This window comes from Mesoplodon mirus (genome assembly GCF_964341445.2).
Source record: "Mesoplodon mirus genome assembly, chromosome: 4".
NCBI classification, from domain to species: Eukaryota; Metazoa; Chordata; class Mammalia; order Artiodactyla; family Ziphiidae; genus Mesoplodon; species Mesoplodon mirus.
The window spans coordinates 48314494-48338905 of record NC_138979.1 but is presented as its reverse complement, the minus strand read 5'-3'; the positions used below and the strand labels follow the sequence as shown (position 1 = coordinate 48338905).

At 47.6% G+C, this 24412-nt stretch overlaps 1 protein-coding gene across 3 annotated transcripts in view; it reads right to left on the bottom strand.

Annotated features, from left to right (window-relative positions):
- MYZAP (myocardial zonula adherens protein) overlaps positions 1-23445 on the bottom strand; it is a 119330-nt gene extending 95885 nt beyond the window's left edge. The window contains exons 1-5 of one of the 3 annotated variants that reach the window (XM_082618378.1): positions 22746-23435; positions 20415-20548; positions 17597-17715; positions 5816-6012; positions 5439-5721 (exon numbers count right to left, since the gene is read on the bottom strand). In XM_082618378.1, coding sequence (XP_082474504.1) covers positions 5439-5513 — 75 coding nt within the window. In that variant the 5' untranslated portion in view covers positions 5514-5721; positions 5816-6012; positions 17597-17715; positions 20415-20548; positions 22746-23435. Of the gene's footprint in view, positions 1-5438; positions 6013-17596; positions 17716-20414; positions 20549-22745 lie in introns of all 3 variants that reach the window. The other 2 variants (XM_082618379.1, XM_082618377.1) reach the window with 2 other exon arrangements.
- Positions 23446-24412: the final 967 nt, after the last annotated feature.

The window sequence follows — 24412 nt, the reverse complement described above, 5'->3', positions numbered from 1 at the left end:
CAAACATGGATTTCCCTAAGGAAATGAGCCAAGTGCATTTACACTTCCCTCAGGTCTAGTCCACTTTGTGACCGTGGGACTCTGCCCAGCTCCACCTAACAACAGAAGGTGTGGCCACTAAGGTTGTAGCTGGGAGGACGGACACCACAATCCCTCTGCTAAGCACAAGCATAAAATCTCTGGAATACACAGGTGGAACAGGGCCTGCCCCTTCTGAAGTAGGCCTCTTACTTTGAAGTAGGCTTTGGCCCTGAACTTGCAGGCCTGATTATCTACATCAGGGTGGGGCAAACTTTTTCTGTAAAGGGCCAGATAGTAAACACTGAGGGTCTGCAAGCCCTGTAACAACCATTCTTAGCTCAGAGTACAAAACAGGTGGAGCGCTGCATCTGACTACAGGGTTGTAGCTTGCCAACCCTTGACCTACATACTTGGACGCTTCTTCCAGGCGGCATAAAGTGTCCTGGAACCCCCTTTTCTGTGTCAGGGCTGACTCCAGACAAAATTCATCAGTAGGAGGATGGTGACTTCTCCTTCCTGCTCTAGCTGGCTCATCTGTACCAGGCTCACCATGTGCCCCGAATGCCAAGACCCAGAGAGAAAAACACAGGTACGAACACACGCAGACACCAGTGTGACCTGGCGTGTTATGACTCCTACCCCCTGACCACCCCCCCACCTTGCCCTTCCACCAAGGCAAAGAGACCTTTCAGAACACAGGCCCAGGACTGTCTGCATTTCCAAGAAAGCTGTCTGGGAGAGCAACCCTGCAAGGAAGAGTTCCAATCCTCGGCCACACATTAGAATCACCCAGGGAGCTGCCTAAACAATGCTGATGTTATTCTCTACTTTCCAATGTTCTCATTTAGACGGTCTGGGCTGGGGCCTGGGCAGAGGTATTTTAAGCTTCTCGGTATTCCATGCGTAAACAGAGAACCACTCACTTAACCAAAGGAATGAAACTCCAGCAGTGCAACAGGATGAAGCACCTGGAATATTTGGAGGCCTTCCCAGAGCTGTCAAACTCCTCACCTGGGCCGACACTCCCATCCACAGGGCACCTGCTTCCTGCCAAGGTGGGCCAGAGGTCATGGGCTGGCTTCATCCCAAGCTTCGCTTCCTGTTTTCCCGTTTGCCAACTCAGTGTTAAGTGTGGCTGTTTGAGGACCCTGGAGACCCTCTTCTTTTTAAGCACCTATTACACCAGGCTTGGGGAGGCAGGGTCCTGAAACCTTCTCAAGTAGTTAATCATAGATAGGAGCAATGATGGGGTGCACAGGCCTCCAGGGGAACACGGAAGAGGGGGTTCAGAGCAGACTTCCTGGAGGCGCTGACCCTTTGTCAGAGGCGAGGAACAGCATCAAAAGCTTGGGGAATAGCAAGTAATTTGGGACACCTGCAAAGAGTATGAATGAGGAGGGGGAAGGGGAAGGCAAAGGCCCGATCAGAGGGCCCTGGGTACAAAACTAAGGGGGTTTGTGCTTGTTCCTGGGGATACAAGACTGAGGGGGGTCTTGAAGTAGAGGGGCTAGGTAATTGCACTTTAGAGGGATCACTCTGGCCTTAAAAGACAAAGAACAGTCAACAGGGTGACTAACATTTAGGAAATATCACTCTTCTAAGGACGGAAAGAGGTAAATACCTCTGTGTTACTATTCTGTGTGCTGGGAAATATCTATCAGGACAGTTTTCGGCGGAGAGAGATGGCTGCAGGAAGCCAGAAGACCGTAACACACGTAATCACTGGAAGTATTATATATTAGATCAAAACATTTCAGCTTGGTCTCTAGTTTGTTGGCCCAGGATCCACAGCTCCCTGCACTCAATTCTACAATTTTTGAGGCTGACCTGAAAGGGTTTCCTAAGTCACCAGAAGCTCAGTGGTAACACCCAGCCTCCGGGTCTCAGGTTTCCTTAAGAATCCCCAGAACTCAGGTCCCTTCATCCTACATCTGACACAGCGAGATGGGTGAACCAAAGCAGAGAAGTCGGGACATTTTTTTTCTGAGCCTACAACTATCAATTCTTAGTGGCAGAGGTTTTTTGACTAAAACCTCTCAACTGGGTTCAGGAGGTCCCAGGGGAGCAGCCAACTGTTCTCTGAGTACAGCGGGCCCCCTGCCCATCCCCTCCCTGGGGGATGCTGCACCCAGCCTCCTTCCACCAGACACTGAGGTCCCACAATGCCCAGTGTTCCTTCCTCAGAGCCCCATAGGATGATACAGAAGTTATGCACATAGATGTTTCTGTGAAAGGAAAAGGAAGTGAGGTAAACACCTGTCTGACCCACTCACCGGCCAGCTAAGGAGAATTCTTTCTTTTGAGCCTATCAGACAGAAATGGGACCCAGGAGAGTGAGGAAGTAATGACTGAGCAGCCCATTCCAGTTTTGAACGGAGGAAGCCTTTGCCAAATGCAAAGAAATATTGGCAAGAGCAGGCCACGAGACAGTCCTATCCCTGTGGCCTTGTTGGGTTTGGTTTTGTTTTTTATGTGCCACTGAGGGGCCATGATACCAGTAACTGTAGCCAACAGTCTCCTATTATCGACAGAGCATGGTGCTGGGGGAACCCCTGACAAGTCTATCATCTCACACCACCCTCGCTGAACAGCTCAACCAAATACATCTGGCTGCACAAAGCAACATGTGCCTTTCCCCCAAAGCACACAACCTGGCCACACAACTGACCTTTCACTGCAAAGTCTCATTCAGTGGGATTAACTGCATTTACAAAATTCCTTTCCAAATCACAAAGCAATGTCAAGATTTTAAAACACGTTTATTCTCCAAGGTCATCAACCTGTCTATGGTTATTCTCCAGCCAATTTATCTTCCTGCTGTTGCCATAGATAAAACTATTTTTAGTGCACAACTGGTTGGAAGGCAGATTTTTTTTTTAATTTTATAACCCCTGCTGGTTGGCATCCATAAATGCCTCTCAGAGCTTTGTTTATCAGCTGACAGAAATTACTCTCCCACCTGTTTTTTTTTTCCCCCTTGAGAGATTTCAGATAAGAAGGAAGTACAAATTGTAGGTGGCAGCTATTGAACAAAGGATAACTAGTGACACTCTGGTCTGGCCATACCACCCTGGTGGCTGACTCAGAGAACTCCCTGCTCAGTGTCAGCTGTCAGCGCCATTTCTGGTTGGCTTGAATGCCTGGATCAACACAACCTGGTTCCCCTGCAGTCCCTAATTTGGTAAGCTCTTTGGATGAAACAGAAATGTTATTTTAATGGCTAACTTGTTACTGTTCAAGACCATCACTTGTCCAATATCTGAGAGCAAAGACAGAACAATACAGAGTTTATTGAAAAACTTTCAACTTAGGGAACACTTTTTCGCTTTTCACTTGTTTGGTCTACAATTTTATTTTCAAGGCATCCTATTCTTGTTTTTCAAAAAAATAAGTGTTTTGCCCTAAAGCAGGTCCAATACACCACTGTTATACAGTATATGCCAAGAGTTCCATTTAGAAGAATCATATTTCCTTTTTTCAGTATCTCAATGATGTCAATTGCCTTACAAAGTCCCACTCATCCTGCAGGACTAAACACACATGTCTCCTACAGAGGGAGGCCTTCCTCAGATGCTTCAAGAAGAACCTTTTCTTTTAGCTTCTACACCACCTTGTCAACACTCTACCCCACTATTACAACCATCATTTTGCATATGGTAGCCTGTGACAATGTCTGCTCCCACAGTTGGAGTGGACCCCAATATCTAGCCCTGCATCACACAGATCTATAAACATTGTTTAATAAATCAATTAATCAAAGATCATAGTTTACACATACACACACACAGTACTTGTGCCATTTGCAAATCCTGAGCAGAGTTGGAAGTCATAAAGGGGACCCTAGAAACTTTAGATATCTTCTTTGCAGAACCTACCCATGTGCTCAGAGCAGCCCTACACGGTCTGATTCAGGGTGCAGACCCATTCAGACCAAAGTATTTCAGTTGTCTTGTTCAAAGAGCAAAGCCTTCTCAGCAGTGTGTTTATTGTGCCAGACACCACAGCACTTACAACTAAAGAAATACTTGAAAGTAAATATTTGAGAAAAAAAATCTTCAGAAAAGTTACCTACTATATTAGTCACATTTCATCCACCCATTATCACTCTAGCCACCCAACTAGTACCCACTCTGGAGGGGGACCTAGAGAATTTAATGCAATCTGGTCCCATGTGTGACGCTGTCCAGGCTCAGGGCTAGCTTTTCAGTGACTTCATTCTTTCTCAGTCATAATTATGTTCCAACTGAGAAGGATTTCCCCAAAAAAAGGCAAACACCCATCTTGGTGTAAGGCTGGGATTGTGGTTGGAAACCCACTTGGACCTAATGGGGATCTTTCTTTATGAAGCTAATGATTGGACAACCAGAGTTCTGTCAGCCCTAAGTGGTGCACGTGCACATATCTGAACCCATCACCTGGCCCAGACCCAGGGGTAACACAGAGTCTTTCTTCCAGAGCTAAAGAAAAACAGCATTGAAGACAACTGCCAGTCTCTTGGTTGAGGTATACAAAATGAAATAAGCACGTCTACAAGACTAGAAAACAGATAGGAGTACCAAAAGGGGCCCTGGCTTGGACTTACCTACTTGTTTAGCTAAACCTAGGGGAAATATGATTAGAGAAGTCTCAACCACAGAAAAGTACTCACCCAAATGATGAGTACTGAACATCATAATGAACAGATGAACCAAAAAGGCACAAACCAAAGCCCTGGCAGTATGCTCTGAGGTACAAATCTTGGAAGAGATATGCAATGGGAACGATGTGGCTAGCATTTCTTTCAAAGAGCATCTGGAGAGATGAGAAAAGATGCAACAAAGATGGCAAAGAAACATCACTTCCAAAGGGCAGCCTAGGTGAAGATGGTGCCCACTGTGCTAATACTTAAATCAGAAAGAAGAAAGCAGTTTGCAGAAACCCAAGTCCCACAGCTGGGCTCCTAGGTGGCCAGCAGGTAATTTCTACTTTGTATTGATAAAAATGAAGCCTACCTAGATTAAGCGCACTCCAAATCAGTGTTACTCTATCACGAGTGGGGACAAGTGGCCCTTTCTTTTCATCACTGGAAGGAGGAAAGTTTGGGTGTTAAAGACATTCATTACCTTTGAGTCTCAAGATAGGGACAATGCAGAAAGTTTCCCTTGCTTTTTAAACTGGTGCCACCAATACACTTGGCTTGATAGGCGAGGCAGGAAGGGGAGGAAATCTCCGGGAATTCCCTAAAGTCCCTTAAGCCCTTCGAGCCAGTGCGGCGCCTCTGGGACGTAGAAAAGAAAGGTCTCGTTCAGAGCTGAGACAGGACCTAAAATTGAGTTCAGGTGGGGTGTCAGGGCCAAGGGACCGGTTTCCGTGCGTCTCCATCCCCAGACCCCGACAGCCGGGCGGCCTGGACAGGAAGCGGGACAGCAGCTACTCACCCTCCTGTTGGGCGCCCCGGGCGCGCTGGAGCCGCCGCTCGAGAGCAGGGTGACTGTGGACGTGGAGCGCAGCATCCCTCAGCGGCGTTGGTGGCGGGCTCGGCTTGGTGCTTCTCGCAAGTGGAATAAGCCGGGGGCCGCTCCGCTGGAGGCGGGGAGGGTGGGGACCGCGCAGGCCAGTAGCGCCGGCAGGAGCAGCGCGGGGGCGGGGCTGAGGCCCGGCTGGGGGAGGAGCCGGGGCGGGGTCCCGCACTCGCCTGACTCGTCAAGCTGCATTTTCTCCCTAGGGCGCAGACCCAGCCCGTGTTGGTCACCTACCTTCCCCCACGGCTCTGCACCCTCCCAGGGTCAGTCCCGGGGCGGGACTGAGTGCCTACCAGGTGTCCCTTCCAGCAGCCAACACAATCCACGGGCCCCTATCCATGGAGTTTGCAGTCTGGTGGGGATACCGAAAGATGACTGGTGTCGGTGCTTTGGTAGAAGAAGTGATACCCGTGGGAGCTCACAACGTGGCCGTAGGAGTTAGCCTGTGTCGGAAAAGTCTTCCCAGAGGAGGTGATGACTAACCTAAGACCTGAAATACAAGTAGAAGCAAACCAGGCATTGAATATTCATCACAACTGCTCATATTTATGTAATAGTTCCTGTGACCCCAGCTGCAAGTACTTTTCATGTATTACCTCATTTAATCCTCACAACCACCCTTTGAGGTAGGCACTATTACTGTCCTGTATCCCCATTTTTCAGATGAGGACATTGACTCACCAAGAGATTAAGTATCAAGGCAGGGGTTCCACCGTCTGGAAAGTGGCAAAGCTAAGATGGACTGCACAGTCTGACCCTAGTGCCTTGCTTATCAACTCTGAAGAGTTTGGCCTTTATCCTGAGGATAAATGTTTCTCAACAGGGGAAGACAATCCTTCTCTACTCACCCTTCAAAGCCCAAACACTCCCTCCCTACCAAGCTCTTCAGGACCCTCCTGCCCTGAACACTTACACCCATGAACCTCGATGTTTTTTGAGACCATGTCTTCTCAAAAGAAGAGTCATCAGTGCGTGTGTCTGTCCCCTTCCCCCATGGTGAGCTTCTGGAGAGTGAGGACCCAGCCTCACCCTGCTCTGAATTCTCAGTGTGGCACCAACACAGAAGATACTCAAGAAACGTAAGAACTGTTGCTGAACAGAATTCCAACTGATCCTATGAGATTTGCTCCTTCTGAAGATGAGGAAACTGAAGCCAGAGTATCTAAGTGACTTTCCCAATGTCACACAGCCTGTGTTTTAACATCTCTGTCATCATCATCATCCCAGCTATGTCTGCATTCTACAATACTTGCTTCATATGCCTTTCCTCATCAAAGTCTCACTGTGACCAAAAATGTGGATACTGTTATCATCCCATTTTACAAATGAGGGAACTGAGACCTAGGGGCATTAGGTTAACTGGTAAACAGCTGGGACTAGACCTCTAATCTTCTAACTCCAGGTCTACTTTTTTTTTTTTTTTTTTTTTAACTATAGTCCTCCTGCATCTTCCTATCCACCCACCCTTCTAAAAAGAGGTCACTCATGAGAGGTCTTTTTCCACGTTATTTCCGTGAAGGCCCCTTTTCTTGGGAGTTTTATGTGACTAAAAGATGGGTCTGCCTTTCAATAAAACGTGGTCAATGTTGTGTCAGTTTCAGGTACAGCACTTCAATAAAAAATAAAAATAAAAAACAAACAAAAAGTTGTCAAAACACAGCTGTTGAAAGCCAATATGGGTTAGAGAGACCTGCATGATTACCTCAGTAGAAAGAGGCTAATGATTATTGCTGTTACGTTGCCTTGAGGTTCTCCTTTCTAGGAAATGGGCTGCTGTTCAGAGTCAAAATAACCTGGCATCATCGATATTTGTTTATATTATGGCAAACACCCAAGTGATCACTCAAGATGGAGTCAGCATTTGAGAGGAAGGGTGGGGCATGGATTCATTTCTCCATTATCCAAGTTTTTCTCATATTGTTAATCCTTTTTTATACTCGATTACATTTCATTACAAAAGCAGCAGACTACACGTTAGCTTGTGAGCTCTTGGTGGGAACTGGATCTTGTTTACATCCCTGTCTGCCCAGTGGCTAGAACAGTAACTGGAATGTTGTAAGTGCACAATAAATATTGAATGAGTGAAGAAATGATATTACAGAGTAATTGGCATGCTTCAAGTGCACAGTAATGTTGAATGAATGAAGAAATGATATTACAGGGAGTTCCCTGGCCGTCCAGTGATTAGGACCGGGCACTTTCATTGCCATGGCCTGGGTTCAATCCTCGGTCCGGGAAACTAAGATCCCACTAACCACACAGCATGGCCAAATAAAGAAAGAAAGAAAAAAAAATGAAATGATATTACAGAGCAATACTTCAACTCACTCATGGCCAAGCAAAACTAAAACTAAGACCCTTGCTAACCCAGCTTCTAAGGTAGGCGGGGGTCTCCAAGCAGTTTGCCAGCTGAAGCAGCCAGAGCCCCAGGATTGTCCCAGCCAGGAAAGTTCCCCACGCTGGCTGTCACTAAGGGCTGCAGGTGGTGTGTGTGGGCAGATGCCAGGCTCTGGCTTATGACAGAGCCCCCCCATGCCAGGCCAACACCTAAGGAACTGCAAGAGAGAGGGGAGTGGGAGCCCCCAGAAAGTGGAAAAGGAGAAGAAGGAGGAAAATAGGAAGACAAGTAGGGATGAAAAAACCAATGAAAAGGTAGATCTGGCAGAGAAATGAAAAAGCCAAAAATGAAGTCATAGTCTAGGAACTAGGACTTCTATGAAGAGTTCTGGGAGAAGATCAAAAGGAAGGATTGACCCTTTTTTTTGTGGTACGCGTGCCTCTCACCGCTGTGGCCTCTCCCGTTGCGGAGCACAGGCTCCGGACGCGCAGGCTCTGTGGCCATGGCTCACGGGCCCAGCCGCCCTGCGGCATGTGGGATCTTCCCGGGCCGGGGCACGAACCCGTGTCCCCTGCATCGACAGGCGGACTCTCAACCACTGCGCCACCAGGGAAGCCCAGATTGACCCTTTTTGAAAGAGGAGTCAAAGGCCAAGCACTTCTGCCCCCGCCAGAAGTCCTCCTGGTCTAGAACTGTGAATAGGAAAAGGGCAGACGTGGAGAGGTGGGGACAGGGATGGGGCTCTGGTAGGGACAGCCTCCCTGCTTGCTCCCTTTCAGCACTGCCCCAGCCTACTCTGGGCCCTCCCTGAGCACTGGTGACAGAGGAGTGCCACTGGGCTGGAGGGAAGAGATGTTAGAACTCTCAGCCGCCACCCATTCCCATCCACAGTAATAGCCACATATGCCTAAAAGCTGTCCTAAATTTCTCGCTGAAGCACAGGTCTGTAGAAAATTCTAGAGGTCTGTATCAACACCCTTCATTTTCTTGAAATCAGTCACTAGATTGCACCTCCTTCTCCCATCCCAGCGCCTAGAGTTCTCTCTCATATGCTCTAGCTTCTGCTTTCTGAATTGTCAGTGTTACTCTCTACAAAACCCTCTCCAGACTCTCTATTGGCATCTTTCGTTGAGGAGCTCATGATGGGACCCATTTCTCCAGCAAAGTCCTGAGTGGCAAAGACTACCTTTATTTCTTGGCAGAACCAATCAGGAATGGAATCACTGAGCAGGACACAGAAGAGGTGAGCCCAAGCAATGCCTGGCTTGTTGGTATTTTTGCCCTCTGCACTCTTATGTCTCTGAGGCTTCTCTTTTTTTCCCCCTTCCATTCAGGTGTCACAACATCCCAAAGTCCTGGCATATTCCCGTTCTGAATGCCAGACAGAGGCCAAACTTTCACAATACAGAAAGGACACATTTCCAAGCCAAGGACAAGGGTATTGAATTACAAAGCTCCTCTGGATAAAGTAGAACAAGAAACACCCCATATTCACCGGGTGTCTGAGAGGCAGAGAACAGGGCCTAGAGATAAGGAAAGCAGACTGAGCGGAACCCAATACCCCAGCCAAGTCACCCAGATACGCAGAATTTATAAACCTGTCTAGACGCAGGGGCTGGAACCCGCTGCTGACCCACGCTGGGGAATACAACTCATTGAAGACGATCCTGTGCTTACCGGTTAACTCACGGATGAATGTGCAACTGGCAGGCTAATAATAAGTCAATTCATTGAACAAATAGGTACCAAGCACCTACTATGTACAAGGCACTGGGGACACAGAGAGGAGTAAGACAGACCCTACTTTCTGGGAGCTCAACATCAGTTTGGGAAGAGGGACGTGAAGTTAGCAAAGTAAAATGCTAGCAAACACTTACACAGCACTGTGCTCAGAGGCTTAAACTACATCATCTCACTGAACCTTCCAGCAACTCGGTGAGGAAGGTGCTACTATGTCCCCTATTTTGCAGATGACAAAATCGCATCACAGGGCGGTGAGGTAACTTGCTCATGATACCAGCGCTAGTAAGTGGTGGAGCTGAGCTTCATCCCGAGTCAAGATGGCTCCAGAGTCTGTGTCCTTGACAGCTCACCTCCTATACTGGGAGAGGAGCCAGACTTGAAGTGTGTCCAAAGCACTCTAGTGGGCAGAGGACAAGGGAATCCAAGGCGCTGAGCTGCAGAGAGACAGAGGGCTCCTCTGGGAAGGCGGCATGGAAGCTGGCACTGCAAAATGAGGAGGGAAAGGTCAGGGCATTCTAGACTGGGAGTCAAAGGAAACAGTGAGGTCACAGGGTCCAGGAAATGTGTGTTAGCCTCTCTAGCTTAAATCTCAGAACAAGAGGGAATGGCTGGAGACAAAGCAGGCTGGGGTTAGACTGCAAAGGGCCTTGAATAAAGTTGAGAATCGACCTGCAGGTGACAGGGAGCTAGTGAAGGTTTGCGAGCAGGGCAGTGACATGATGGGAAGCAGAGAGAAGAGTATGGATGGAAGGCAGAGACCGCAGGGCGAGTGCTTTGGGGTCTGTGGGATAAGTATTGATAAGAGATAAAGAGGCTCTGAACTAGAGGAGCCAGTGGTGGTGGAAAGGAAAGGAGGGTATGGATTCGAAAGGCAGAAAATCAACAAAACCTAGTGACCAACCAAAAGTTGGGGGATTTTTGTGAATTGTACGTTATCCTAGTGAGTAGTTGATCAGTAGTGCCATAGTTCCCTAGGGGAGGAGAATCAGTAAAGAAAATGGATGGATAAAGGATAAGTGATTCCCTTTCTTAGCTCTGGGGCTTTGTCGTGCGTTAAACACAAAGTCCGGACACCCAGAGGAAGGCACCCTCCTGGCTTTTCCAAGTAGCCAAATGGGCTTGTAGTAGAAAACTTGCAGACGCAAAGGTGGAAATCTTATGTATTTATTTTTTCAGGAAGACATCCTGGTGACTGTCTTTAAGAGGAAGCAGGCTCCACCCAATGTCAAAAAAAAAAAAAATCACAGAAGGGAAAGAGTAAGTCAGGTTAGAAATGTTAAAGGAATTAGGGGCCTTCCTGAATATATGGTACAAAAACCGTCTCCTTTTGCCACCCCTGTGCCTCCTTGAGTGATTTAGGAGTTTTGTTCCAAAAGATACTGACTTGGTGACTGGTCAGTAAATCCTACTGGGACCAGTTAACATATAAGTAATACCTGTATTTGAATCTATACCAAAAATAAAATCACTAATCTACAAAAAGGAATTTTTTTGCTTTTTTTTTTTAAATAAAAAAGCCCTGAAATGTTTCTATGTATACTTATGTAGAATGGCTGATACATCTATTTATGCTATGACCACCATCTTAGGTGGGGAATGAGTTTTCCCAAAAGCAGACTTTGAACCAAGGATCCATGTGCAGGGGATTATTGAGGAAGTGCCCCCAGGAGAAACCAGGAAGGGAGTGGGAACTCAGAAAGGGGAAGAAGTCAGCAACGGCACCATCTTAGGTAAAGAGCAAGGACACCACCTTAGGTAAAGTTCCAGATCCAGCCTGATCCCACCGGCAGCTCTGGAATGTCAGTTGCACCTCAGAGTTAGTCCTGCCTCCAGACAAAAGAGCTGGGCTTTCATACTCCTACACTAGTCTGTCATTTTCTCGAACGGGGTAGAGGGTAGAGGAAGTATATAGCTCACAGGCACTGTGGCACTCCATAGGGGCAAAGAACCTCTATGTCCCTAAAAAACACAGACTATTAGCATCAAAGCTACATGCAAGCTGGGAAACAGACACACACAGCTGGTAAAAGATGGCTGAGAATATTTGGGTGGGCACCAGCTGTGTCCACTATATCTACATAAAATATGGATACATATACAGATACGGAGGGGCCTACAATAACATCACTGCTCAGAGCAAAGATCTCTGGAAGAGCAATAACCTTAAACCACTGTATGGCCCAGACAGTCTGGTACAAAACAGTGTGAGTACAGAGAGTCTGAAAGGGTCAGAGGAAGGAACACTCCAACTACTGATTCAAGAGGCAGGATCCCCAAATTCAAGAGGCTGGAGCAAGGAGCAGAATCTGACAAGATGGAATGCAGCAAGAATACATCTACGGTCCTTACCTTGCAACCAAAATCAACAGCAACACCAACAGAGGACACAGGGGACCAGGCTCAGCAGTGTCATGTACTAAGGCTATCCGTGGAACGCAGCTGGGCCAGTAGCTCCACAGAAGCCCACCTCTCTATGACCCAGCACGTGTCCTCTAATTTCAAGATGACTTCAGAGGAAGGCAGGGTCTGGAACCAGAAAGGCAAAAGTCCTCACTGTGAGGTGCTGGACCATGCCTGGGAAGTGGCCTTCAGTTCTGGTGCCACGGTTTAAATGAACAAGGACCATCCAGATGATTTCAGAAGAACATGACACAGATGATATAAGAACTTGACACTAAATAATGAGATTCAGGTGGCAGAACTGGGAATATTGTCCCTAGAGAAGAAAAGACTAGGGTTGAGGTTGGGGGGGGGGGGAGGGTTGTTTGGTGACTTCAATTCTTGAAAGGCTGGCACTGTGGCAGAGTGGTTAAACTTGTTCTGTGTAACCCAAAATGTAGAATGGGGCCCAGTAAGAGCTACAGGGAGATGGAGTTCAATGCAATCTAAGAAATACTTTAATAGCCAGAGCTAGCCAAGGAGAGGGGATCAAGGAAAGAAATTGCTAAGGGTGGAAATGATGGGCAGGACCAACTTGTGAGGCAGGCAGGGCATTCCCCATCACTAGAGTGTGGCTCTAGCGGGCTCCCCAAGCCTGGCTGCACACTAGAGCCACCTGGGGTCTTGGTAACAATATATTTCTGGGCCCTGACACTCTGATTTAGTGAATCTGGGATGATGCCCAGAAATTCACATTCTAATAAGCCTCCCAAACTTCTTCTTATGCCATCAGCCAGCATTTGTGCAAGGACCAGGGCGAAGACATCTCATCAAGGATGACTAGAGAGAATTCGGGCATCAGGTAAGGAAGGGGGCATAGAGTAGATGCAGTTAGTCCCTTCAAAGTCTAGAAACGTGTGGCCCTGGGATTGTGGAATTCTAGGTTTTGCATCAGGGAAGTCAGTCTGAGGAACAGTGTTTAACATAGGGGGACTCTGGAGCCAAACTAACCAGAGTGTCTATTCAGGCTCTGCCACATATTAGCTGACGGGTCCTGGGTACGTCATCTCCACTCTCCAAGGCTTAATCTCCTCTCATGTGAAATGGGAGTCTTAGAGTCATTATGAGGCTTGAATGAGAGTATAACATATAAACGGTATGACTATAGTATGTCGTGAAGTCCCTTCTAAAGAAAACTATGGATTGCCTGGTCATGTGTGGGGTAATGCTGAGTGTAAAGAGGACGGAACACCCCTTTAGATTTGGAACAACTTCTTCAAAGCTAGCATGTTGAGTGTTCCATACCACTGCTAATGTAAGACATTTGGAAAATAATAAAAGCGATTCTTTCCCTATATTTGGTTTGCTCTATTAAGAGAGATTAATAAAGAGAACTTATCTGCTCTTAGCATGTAACAAAAGAGGACCATATAACTGCACAACAAAAGAGCATTCATTGTTTTTTAATCCTAAGGAGACCAACAATACTCCCTAACATTATTTTCTGCCTTTATACCTCTAATGAACTCATGCAAACAGGCCTTCTCTCACTGCAGCTGCTGAGGCAAGTATACAATTTACTATAAAATATGACATAGGGATATGAACAGTTACTTCTCTAAGTTCAGTTGACAGTGCCCCAGGTATCCATCTGTCCCCGTCCTGCCTGTGGGGGTCTTTCTGATACACCACTAGTCACTCCAGGCAGGGCCTCTGTATGTGATTGTGAAGGCTGTTCATAGCAACAGGACTTCAGGCTATAAAAGGGACTGTCCCCTTGACAAGCTGTGCCTCCAGCACTGAACTGTGTCTGCTAGAGGAAGTGATGCCATTTCTAATCCACATACAGCCATATGGGCTGGTGTGGCCCTGCCTGGAATGGGGTGGGGGGGGCACAGGGACTCTATTTCTGTGCAAAATCCCTCCCCCAAAAAACCCCATTCCGGCCACAGCCCTCCCCAGTTCAGTTAATGAGGACTCTGTTCTTCTAGTTGCTCAGGCCCAAATCCCTGGAGTCATCTATGATTTCTCCTTTTAATCTCATAGCTTACATTTTATCTATCTGGCTTTACCTACAAAGCATCTCCAAAACCTAAACCCTTTTCATCAGCAACACTTAAGCCACCATTGCCTCTCCTCCCGATCCTTGAAAGAGCTTCCTAACTGGTCTTTCGCCTCCGCCCCCTCTAGTCAGTCCATCCACAACACGAGGCCACTGTGATCCTTTTAAACCCACACTCCTCTGTGTAAACCCTTCCAATGGCTTCACAGCTCTTCAGATAAAAGCCCAAGTCTTGAGCACTCGGTTTGTGTCTATCTCCCCTAACTAAGATCCAAGGTCTACGAGGGCAGGGGTTTTCATCTGTTTTGTTCATTCCTCTAATCCCAGTGTCTACAACAGTGCCTGGCACAGAGCAGACATTCAGTAGATCATTCTACAGTGAGTGAGTGGTTTTTTGCCATGGTCCCCAGGGCTGCAGCATGTTCAGATCAGTCCATTCCAGATCCCAGCCCCTCTGGAGAGGGGTGCTGTTGGGATCCATTGCTCACAGACCTGGAAGAAGAGCTACTTCTGGGTCCAAACCTCCCCTGATGTGGTTACACTTCTGCCTGCCCCCTGCAAGTCATCTCCTCCCCCTCCCCTTCAAGAGCAAATGTCACCAATCTCCTAGTACGTCAGGGCTTTAAGGAACAAAAGCACTCCTGATTTGGACCTACACAAAAGGCCTTGCAGCAGTGCAATAGAAAGGCTTGGGGAAAGACCGGGGGCAATGGAAAAACAGTTATAGGAGTAAAAACAAGGGAACAGTTCATCACTCCATCAGTTGCGCTGTGGCACACCTTAACACTGGCTTGCACTCACTAGTCCCCATGTCACTCTCCTCCAGTGTGAGTGAGCCCCTCATGGCAGAGACTACTCACTCATCAGAGCAGGCATCTGTGGCCCAGAGGTGAACACAGTGCCAACCCCCCCGCCAAACCCTGCAACTGGCAGACGAGCAGGGGGGAGCGGAGGGCCTGGGAGGCAGCCTCTCCCCCCCGGACACACTGGTTCTCTGCCCTCCACACAGAATGTCAGGGCAGCCCCTACCTCATCGGCTCTCTCAGCTGGGTCACATCACCACGACCCTTCCTGAGAGCCACTCAGCTACCCCTGAGCCTGTCAGAGCCAGGAGCCTGGGGAGTGAGTATCATGGTGCTATGGGTTTTCCAGTCCATTCAGGGTGGACAAGATGGGGTCAGACAGGGTTTGCTACCGGGGCAGCAAGGGAACTTACCCCAGCTGTAGGCGCTGATGAGGAGACTGGGTTTAGCTGAAAGAGGAGAGGCTAGGCACGTAAGCAACTTGTGGTCGCAGCCCCAGGTAGACTGAGCCCAGCAACAGGGAAACCCAGAAGAGGCCTGGGAAGCACCAGGGTGGCTGCCAGAGAGCTGCGGGGCTACAGGCAAGAAGCAGGGCTCAGTACAGGTGACCAACATGTCCCAGTTTGCCTGGGATTTTCTTGGCTTTAGTACTGGAAGTCCCATGTCTCAGGAAACCCCACTAGTCCCAGGCAAACCGGGACCAGAAACAGAGAGCACTGCCACACCCCAGTGCGCAGAAGGGACACTGCAGAGACACAGAACAGTGACGCCAGAAGAGTGACCCAGACAGGAAAGCCCAGTTGTAAAACACAGGACGGATGAGAGAAATTGAGCTCAGAAAGAGGTGAGATTAAGTCCCCTCAAGGAGGTTAAAAGGTATTCCATTTAAAAAAGTTTCTGCAGACAAGTGAAACCAGGCAGATACAGGTTAAATGAAAGTAGGCAGATTTAAGATAGGACTTATTGCCCTCAAGTAGCTGCAGCATCTTCCAAAGATAACTGTGCAGTGCTTCTCCAGCTTAACTGACCACAGGACGCTCCCTGCCCACAGCATAACTCATACAAGCAGCCCACGGGACACTAGCAAAACACAAAACTCAGCTGGAGAGACCCTGCTCTAAGGCAACTTTTTCAGAAAGCTGCCTTATCTGGAAAGAGAAGTTCACACAGAGTCCGATTACATGGGTTAATAATTGTCCGGCCCCGAGAGGCAGGTCGGAGGGCAAAGTCACCATTCAAGACAGGACAGTGGGGCTTCCCTGGTGGCGCAGTGGTTGAGAGTCCGCCTGCCGATGCAGGGGACACGGGTTCGTGCCCTGGTCCAGGAAGATCCCACATGCCGCGGAGCGGCTGGGGCCGTGAGCCATGGCCGCTGAGCCTGCGTGTCTGGAGCCTGTGCTCCGCAGCGGGAGAGGCCACAACAGTGAGAGGCCCGCGTACCGCAAAAAAACAAACAAAACAAACAAACAAACAAGACAGGACAGTGGAAGCTGAGCCCTGCTGTCTCCAGTACGGTGCTGGGTCTGGTCATCCATTTATCAGAGGTTAATGTACTGAGGCTTAGGACTGTTAACGCTGTAACAAGTGCCCCAGCTGGAAGTGAGCTTATCCAATAACCCTTTCCCCAGAGAAGGGAGGGGCCCATCTAACGCCAGGAGTGAAGAGGTGAAGAGAAGCCGGCACTAAACACTGAGCAGGTGCGTGATAGGTAGAGCGCCCCCGATGCTGCTCTACGGCTTCCACGTTTGCCTTGACCATGGTTGGAGAAAAGCAGCTGGATTTGATCTGATAGGGAGTAGGGAAGGACAGAAGGGTCTGGAACAACACCGAGCCTCGACAGGCCTGGCACCAGCAACGCAGCCTCACTGTGGGGAGCCTGGTGGAGGACTGCTGGGGCCCTTGGGGGAAGCTGGGTGGCCGTCTTCTTCAAGCGCAGTTTGCCCTCCCATGGACAAGTCACTGTTAGTAGAGCCCTTGAGTGAGTCTTCAAGGGCTCATGTTTAAGTTCTTATTAGGTATGAGGTAGAGACCTACCCGAGGAGAGGTGGAGAGACCAATGGACTGGAGGCCAGGGGACCTGGGTTCCGGTGGTGGCCCTGACCCTATCTGCGTTCACCTGAAGTCACATCACCTCTCTGGGGCTTCATTTCCATGTGATAACGGAGGGTTTGGGGACTGGATGTGCTCTAAGGCTGCTTTTTAGCTTTGACGTTCCATAAGCATCAATAAAACGATCCCAAACATTTTTTTGTTGTTATGTATTAGGGTTATAAACTGCCGTTTCCCCAAAGTTGTAAGCAGTTTAATCTTATAATGGGTCAGGCCTCTGTGGCACTGGGCAGAGTTGCAGGCTAGATTCCTGAAAAAAAGTAGATACATGTCCATCACTGGATGTTCAGATCACAATGCAGGAGAAGACGCCTGCACAGGAGTCCTACACCCTCCACATCCTGTAGCCCAGCAGCCTTGGAACACGGCTTTCCATGCTTTCTGGAACACGGTAGGTACCTTTATACTTCCATGCCTCCACGTGTCTTGGGCTCCCTGGGACATGCACTCTGAGGTAGGCTTATGTGCAGAAGGGTTTTGTGGGTACATACCTCTCCTGGAGTAATGCGACCAGGAATGGTAGAGGAAGGGGCTGACCTGAGAGACCTCGGCTGAGCCTGTGGGGCTGATCCTCTGCAGCTGGGTTGGCCCTTCAGTGTTGTGCTCAACTGAGGCAAGGGGGCCGGCCCTTTGTACTCACCTAATGACCAATCCCCGGATTCAGGCTTCCCCTGGGGAGGGAGCCTAACATTGGGCAAGGCAGCTCGCTCCAGCCAAGGGCAAGTCCGTTGAGCCATCAGCATCCATTGCTCCCAGCAGCTGGGGGAGTGAGAGAGTGGTGCTCAGCAGCCTGCAGCATCCACCACAGTGCCTTTGCTCATGCTCCTCTCGCCCCTTCCTTATCTCCCAGCTTCGCCCCTCCATCACTGCTGTTGCAGTGCTTCTCCCAGTGATTCATCATTCTTTGCAACCCTATTCCTCAAGGGTAGGGCTGCCTTATGCACCTCTGTTGTGCCAGGCAGTCACGTGGTGCCTGGCAGGCAGCTGGCAGGAAATAGAATATATTGAATAAGAGTGAGGTCTCTGCATCAGACTATGAGTTCAAATCCCAGGGCTACCCGTTGTGAGGGTAATCAATTTCCTTCCCTGAGCCTCAGTTTCTCAACCTGTAAACTGGGAGAAATGGCCATTCTCACTGCCTTTTAGGTTGTTAGGATTAAATGAATGATATAAGTAAGACAACTGGCACATGGAAAGTACTTAATAAAGGAGGGGAGCAGAGATGGCTGTCTCCTGGAGCCTTTTCTACTGCCTATTAGCAAAGGTCTAATTATTCAGTTTCAGGAGGGGAATGGAGAGGAGGAGGAGCTGCAGGCAGCTGTGAGCGTGAGAGGGCATCCTGGGGGAGGCGTGCGGGGGAAACGAGGCCAGAAGCTGGGGCCTGAAATGGAGGAAGGAGCTGAAGGGAGGACCCAGGGCAAGCTCAGGCTGGCTGTGAGACCTGCGTCCTGCTTCAGATGTCGTCATTGTCTTAGTCCTTCTTCAGGACGTCATCTTCACAAACATCTCTGAAAACACTGTCTCCACAGTATACATTATCTCCCCCAAACAACATTCTCGGCAAATAAGCAGACAGACATATCACCAATGCCAGGCGTTTCCTCCCTCCCCAGTTTACATTTCAGGACAATGTGTGTATTACTGTTGCCTCACGAGGGCCACCCTATAGATCTCTGAAAATAGGAAACAGCCTGACAGAGGGGGCTGGAGGGCCTGGCCCACATCCTGTCTCCCACAGGGCTAGGCCCAGCTGGATACCCCAGGAGAAGCCCACTTCCTCCCCCTCCATCCTCTCCCTCCACAAAACCATCCAAGAAAGAAACATGTTCCTGTCCTAAGTGAAGAGGGACCTTTGTCCTGCCTGTATGAGGGTGAAAGGGAAGGTGCACCATGCCTGGACACTTTTAACTCTCCAGCTTTCCTTGCAAATTTCCACACAGGCCCCCAAACGTGACTCTGTTCAACATGTTTATGTTTGCAATGTGGGTATTTTATTTTGTGTTATGTCATTTTATTTCATTTTTCTTAAAACCCTACAGGGTACAAACAAATCTGAACACGCCATGACTTAAAACCCCTTAGAGCATCACTATTTGTTATAAATATTTGACTAAAATAAAGCTGCCCTCGGTTCAGCAGGCCTGGCATATCATTCAGGCTAGTTTAAAATGAGGATTAGAATAGAGCCCAGGGCTTCCCTGGTGGCGCAGTGGTTGAGGGTCCACCTGCCGATGCAGGGGACACGGGTTCGTGCCCTGGTCCAGGAAGATCCCACATGCTGCGGAGCAGCTGGGCCCGTGAGCCATGGCCGCTGAGCCTGCGCATCCGGAGCCTGTGCTCCACAACGGGAGAGGCCACAACAGTGAGAGGCCTGCGTACAGCAAAAAATAATATTAATAATAGAGCCCAACTTCAGCCAACTAAAAACTAAAGTAAATTGCACTACCTAGCAGAACCACATATTTTCATTCATTCACTTATTTAGCCGTCTACTCATTTAATAATTCAATGATAAATGTATCAAGTACATTGTATGGTATTGTATTGAGTACTTTCAAGGTGCCAAGTATTGTCCTAGTGCTGTGGGAAATGCAAGGATTCGTTAGAATCATCCCCTCCTGGAGAAGTTTACAGTCTAGAAGGGGCAGTGGAGAACAGGCACCAGGCTGCATGAAAGTATTATTCATTTGGAGCCTAAGACAGTAGCAGAAGATGTGAGGCAGGGAGAATGGCGGGGAGGGTAGCTGGGCTGGCCTAACACTCATATATACACAGAACTCTGGTTGCCATGAATTTTGCTATTAAATTTTACCCCAAATTTGTAAATGTCACTGAAGCATTTTAAGCAGAGGAGTTCCATGGTGACATGTTGCCATCAGACTGTAAGTGGCCCCTCAGTTGTATATCCCCAGCCATCAGTATGTGCCACATAAAAGAAGCTCAATACAGTAAGTCCCCTACATATGAACCTTCAAGTTGCAAACTTTCAAAGATGTGAACACACGTTCACATGTCCAATCACGTAAGTTAGTTCACATGTCTGGAGTACATTGTCACGTGCATGCATCCTCTACACAAGAGGTTGTGCTTCTGTGTACTTTACAGTACTGTATAGAGTACAGTAATACAGTATCTTTATCTCAAGCCCAGGATGTCCAGAAGCAAGAGGGTAGACAGAATTGAATCCAGCAAGGAACCGGAACCTGTGCCATCAATGTTAGGAGTGAGTGATATTGTACTTTTCAAGTACAGTACTATAAGATTAAAAATGTTTTCTTTATTTTTGTTTGTTTTTTATGTATTATGTGTGTGAAAAGTATTATAAACCTATTACAGTACAGTACTATATAGCTGATTGTGTTAGTTGGGTACCTAGGCTAACTTGGTTGGACTTAAGGACAAATTGGACTTACGAACGCACTCTCGAAATGGAACTCATTCGTATGTAGGGGACTTACCATAACTATTTGTTGAAGAATGAATCAGTGCATGAAGATGTTCAAGAATAGCAGAAGAGATGGAATCTCTAGAGATGAGAGGAATTAGGACCTTGTGAAGTTTGGGAAGAGATTGGAACACCCACAATGAGAATCTAAGAGATAATAAGCAAACATTGGTTAAAATGATTGCCAGGCTACTTAACATCATTAGCCATCAAGGAAATGCAAATAAAAACCATAATAAGATACCACTTCAGGGCTTCCCTGGTGGCGCAGTGGTTGAGAGTCCGCCTGCCGATGCAGGGGACACGGGTTCGTGCCCCGATCCCGGAGGATCCCACATGCCGCGGAGCGGCTGGGCCCGCGAGCCATGGCCGCGGAGCCTGTGTGTCCGGAGCCTGTGCTCCGCAACGGGAGAGGCCACAGCAGTGAGAGGCCCGCGTACAGCAAAAAAAAAAAAAAAAAGATACCACTTCACATATACTAGGATGGCTATAATCAAACAGACAGATAATAACAAGTGTTGGCAAGGATCTGGAGAAATTGGGACACTCCTACACTGCTGATAGGAATGTAAAATGGTGCAACCACTTCAGAAAACAGTTTGGCAGCTCCTCAGAAAGTTAAACAGAGACCTAACATAAGACCAAGCAATTCCACTCCTAGGTACATACACAAGGGAAATGAAAACTGTAGCCATTCACAGATGTATGCACAAACGCTCGTAGCATCATTATTCACAGTAGCCAAAAAGTGAAACAACTCAAACAGCCACCAACTGATAAATGAATAAACAAAATGTGGTACAGTCATGCAATGGAATACTATTTGGCCATAAAAAGAAATGAAGTGCTAATAGATGCTACAACATGGATGAATCTTGGAAATATTATGCTGATTTAAAAAACCTCTTCTCAAAAGACCACATATCGTATGGTCCCGTTTACATGAAATGTCCAGAATAGGCAGATCTAAAGAGAAAACAAGGTGTATCCACTGTGGGAAACAGTATGGAGATTCCTCAGAAAAATTACCCAGCAATACCACTCCTGGGTATTTATCCAAAGAAAATGAAAACACTAACTTGAAAAGATAAATTAATTAAATAAATTAATTTTAAAAAAAGGAAGAAAAGATAAATGCACCCCCATGTTCATAGCAGTATTATTTACAAGAGCCAAGACATGAAAACAACCTAAGTGTCTATCATCCGATGAATAAAGAAGATGTGACATACATATATGTGTGTGTGTGTGTGTGTGTATATACACACATACACACATATACATATGCACACACACACACACAACGGAATATTATTCAGCCACAAGAATAAAATCTTGCCATTTGCAAAACATGGATGGACCTTGAGGGCATTATGTTAAGTGAAATAAGTCAGACAGAGAAGGACAAATTATCTTACTCATACGTGAAATCTAATAAAACAAAAACCAAGCTCACAGATACAGAGAACAGATGGGTGGTTGCCAGAGGAAAAGGTTGGGGGGATGGGCAAAATGGGTGAAGGGGGTCAAAAGGTACAAACCTTCCGGGTATAAAAGTCAGGTGGGGACTTCCCTGGTGGCACAGTGGTTAAGAATCCACCTGCCAATGCAGGGGACACGGGTTCGAGCCCTGGTCCAGGAAGATACCACATGCCGCAGAGCAGCTAAGCCCGTGCGCCACAACTACCAAGCCTGAGCTCTAGAGCCCACAAGCCACAACTACTGAAGCCCGTGTGCCACAACTACTGAAGCCCATGCACCTAGAGCCCGTGCTCCGCGGCAAGAGAAGCCACTGCAGTGAGAAGCCCGTGCACCGCAATGAAGAGTAGCCTGCACTCGCCGCAACTAGAGAAAGCCTGTGCGCAGCAGTACTAAAACCCATTGAATTGTACACTTTGAAGGGGTAAATTATATGGTATGCGAGTCATATCTCAATAAAGCTGTTACCAAAAAGGACACACTGACACACATATTTGTGGATAAAACTTTTACACACACACACACTGATGGCCAGGCCATGGGGAGGCCCAGTGAGGGAGTATGGTGACTCTGTAGCAGAGACAAGCAGTCTGATTCTCAAGCTTTCTCTGAGCAGCCCAGGTGGCCGGGGGAGAAAGCAGGTGAAAAGACAAAGCCGATAACAACTAAGGAGAGCTAACAGTTGCTGAGAGTAACCATGAACCAAGCACTACAGAGAGCTTTACCCACATTATTTCATTACATGTACATGTACATATATGCACATACATAATTAAATATCACATCCTTCCCAGTGAGGTAGGTGCTCTCATAAACCCTAGCTTACAGATAAGGAAATGAGTTCCAGAAAGATGAAATAACTTACCCACAGTTTCACAAGCTGTAAGGAAGGTGTGGAGACACAGCCCGGGCAGCCTGCCCTTGAGCACAGGCACCTAATTCCTGATCAATGCCGCCTTCCCCAAGGGTGGAGGTCAAGGAGAGTGGGATGGTGGCGCACTGGGAGAGCCCAGGTGCCTGTGGTCCCAAGGAGCATGGAGAACTGGTTCTATGGGCATGCCAGTGGCATGCAGAGCTGCAGGAATTTGTGGAATTTGTGGTCACCACTCTTAGTTCTTGGTGATGAGATAATTTAAAGCTTGGTACATTCCAAGGTGCGGTGTAAGCAGGGCTGATCATGGGGGTTGGTCGTGAGGCTTTGACAGTGATGATAGGTTGCTCATCATCCCAGATGGAGAAATAACTGAAGTCATCCAAATCTCAAAATTCTATGAATTTCAGAGGGATGTACGTGCCAAGGACATATCCTTGGGGGAAAGTTAAGGGAAATTCCATCAGTTACCAACCAAATGTGGAAACAAAACATGCAAGAACCAGGACTCTGGAGGACACGATGACTTCTGTCCGAGCTTCCTCAACTTTCCATCACCATCTTTCCGTATCATTCTCTAAGAATAGCACATTTGGAAAAACTTCGTCTATCCTGTTACACCTTAATGAATAATTAACTTTTCAACATTTTCATAAGTCAGAGAGACTTACAATTAATTGCCAGTTAGAGCTTCTGATAGTTGAGACCACCAACCTTGCCTGGCTGGGCTGCTAGAAGCCTCGAGCCAAGAAACACTGATCTCATTGGCCAAGGCCTCAGTACTTGGGAAGCTGTAGAATTTCTTTCCGTCAAGCTTTCCAGAGTAGTGGAATGGTCTTCAGGTCCCCTGAGAACTTCTGCAGGCCCCTAAGGGTACATGAGTCTTCTGTCAGGAACACTGTCCTCACCTTGTCTCCTGTGGTTAGGGCTGGCTTGTCACAGGCAGAGTAGAGAGGGGACAGCTGTGGATTTTACCAGGGTTTGGGAACCTGAAAAACAAGGTGCTGTTTAACACTAAATGGAAGCTAAGGCATCGAGATTGCACAAACACCTCTCCCCAACTTTCTAGAGTGATGCCAAGCCTGAGTGATTTTGTTCTTTTCAATAAAGGCAATGTGTTAGGTCTAGAGTCTAGATTGGTGATGTCCAATAGAAATATAATGTGAGCCATCTTAGTAATTTTTAATTTTTCTAAGAGTCACATTTTTAAAAAGTAAAAGAAGGTGAAATTCATTTTAATAATATATTTTACTGAAGCCAATATACCCCAAATATTATCCACTTCAACATTAATATTAACATTACCATTAATAAGAATAAAATAGTAATGAGATATTTTGTATTATGGGGATACTAAATCTTCAAAATCCAGTGTGCATTTTACACTCAGAGCATATTTCAAGCTCTCAGACTAGCTACATTTCAAGCTCTCAATAGCCCCATGGGGCTAGTGGCTATACAGCTAATAAAAGAAGGAGCTTGAATTGGGATGCCTTCCTCAAACCCCAAGTCAGTGCCATTTCTGCTGCTTAAGCCCTGTGCTTGTTCCAACACAAGTAAATGACTTCTCTGCAGACATCCCTACAGCTCCCCCAGTCCAGCCACCCATGCAGGGCATGGCTGCCTGCTGATGCCAGCAGGGCGCTTGAGGCAGACAGGGT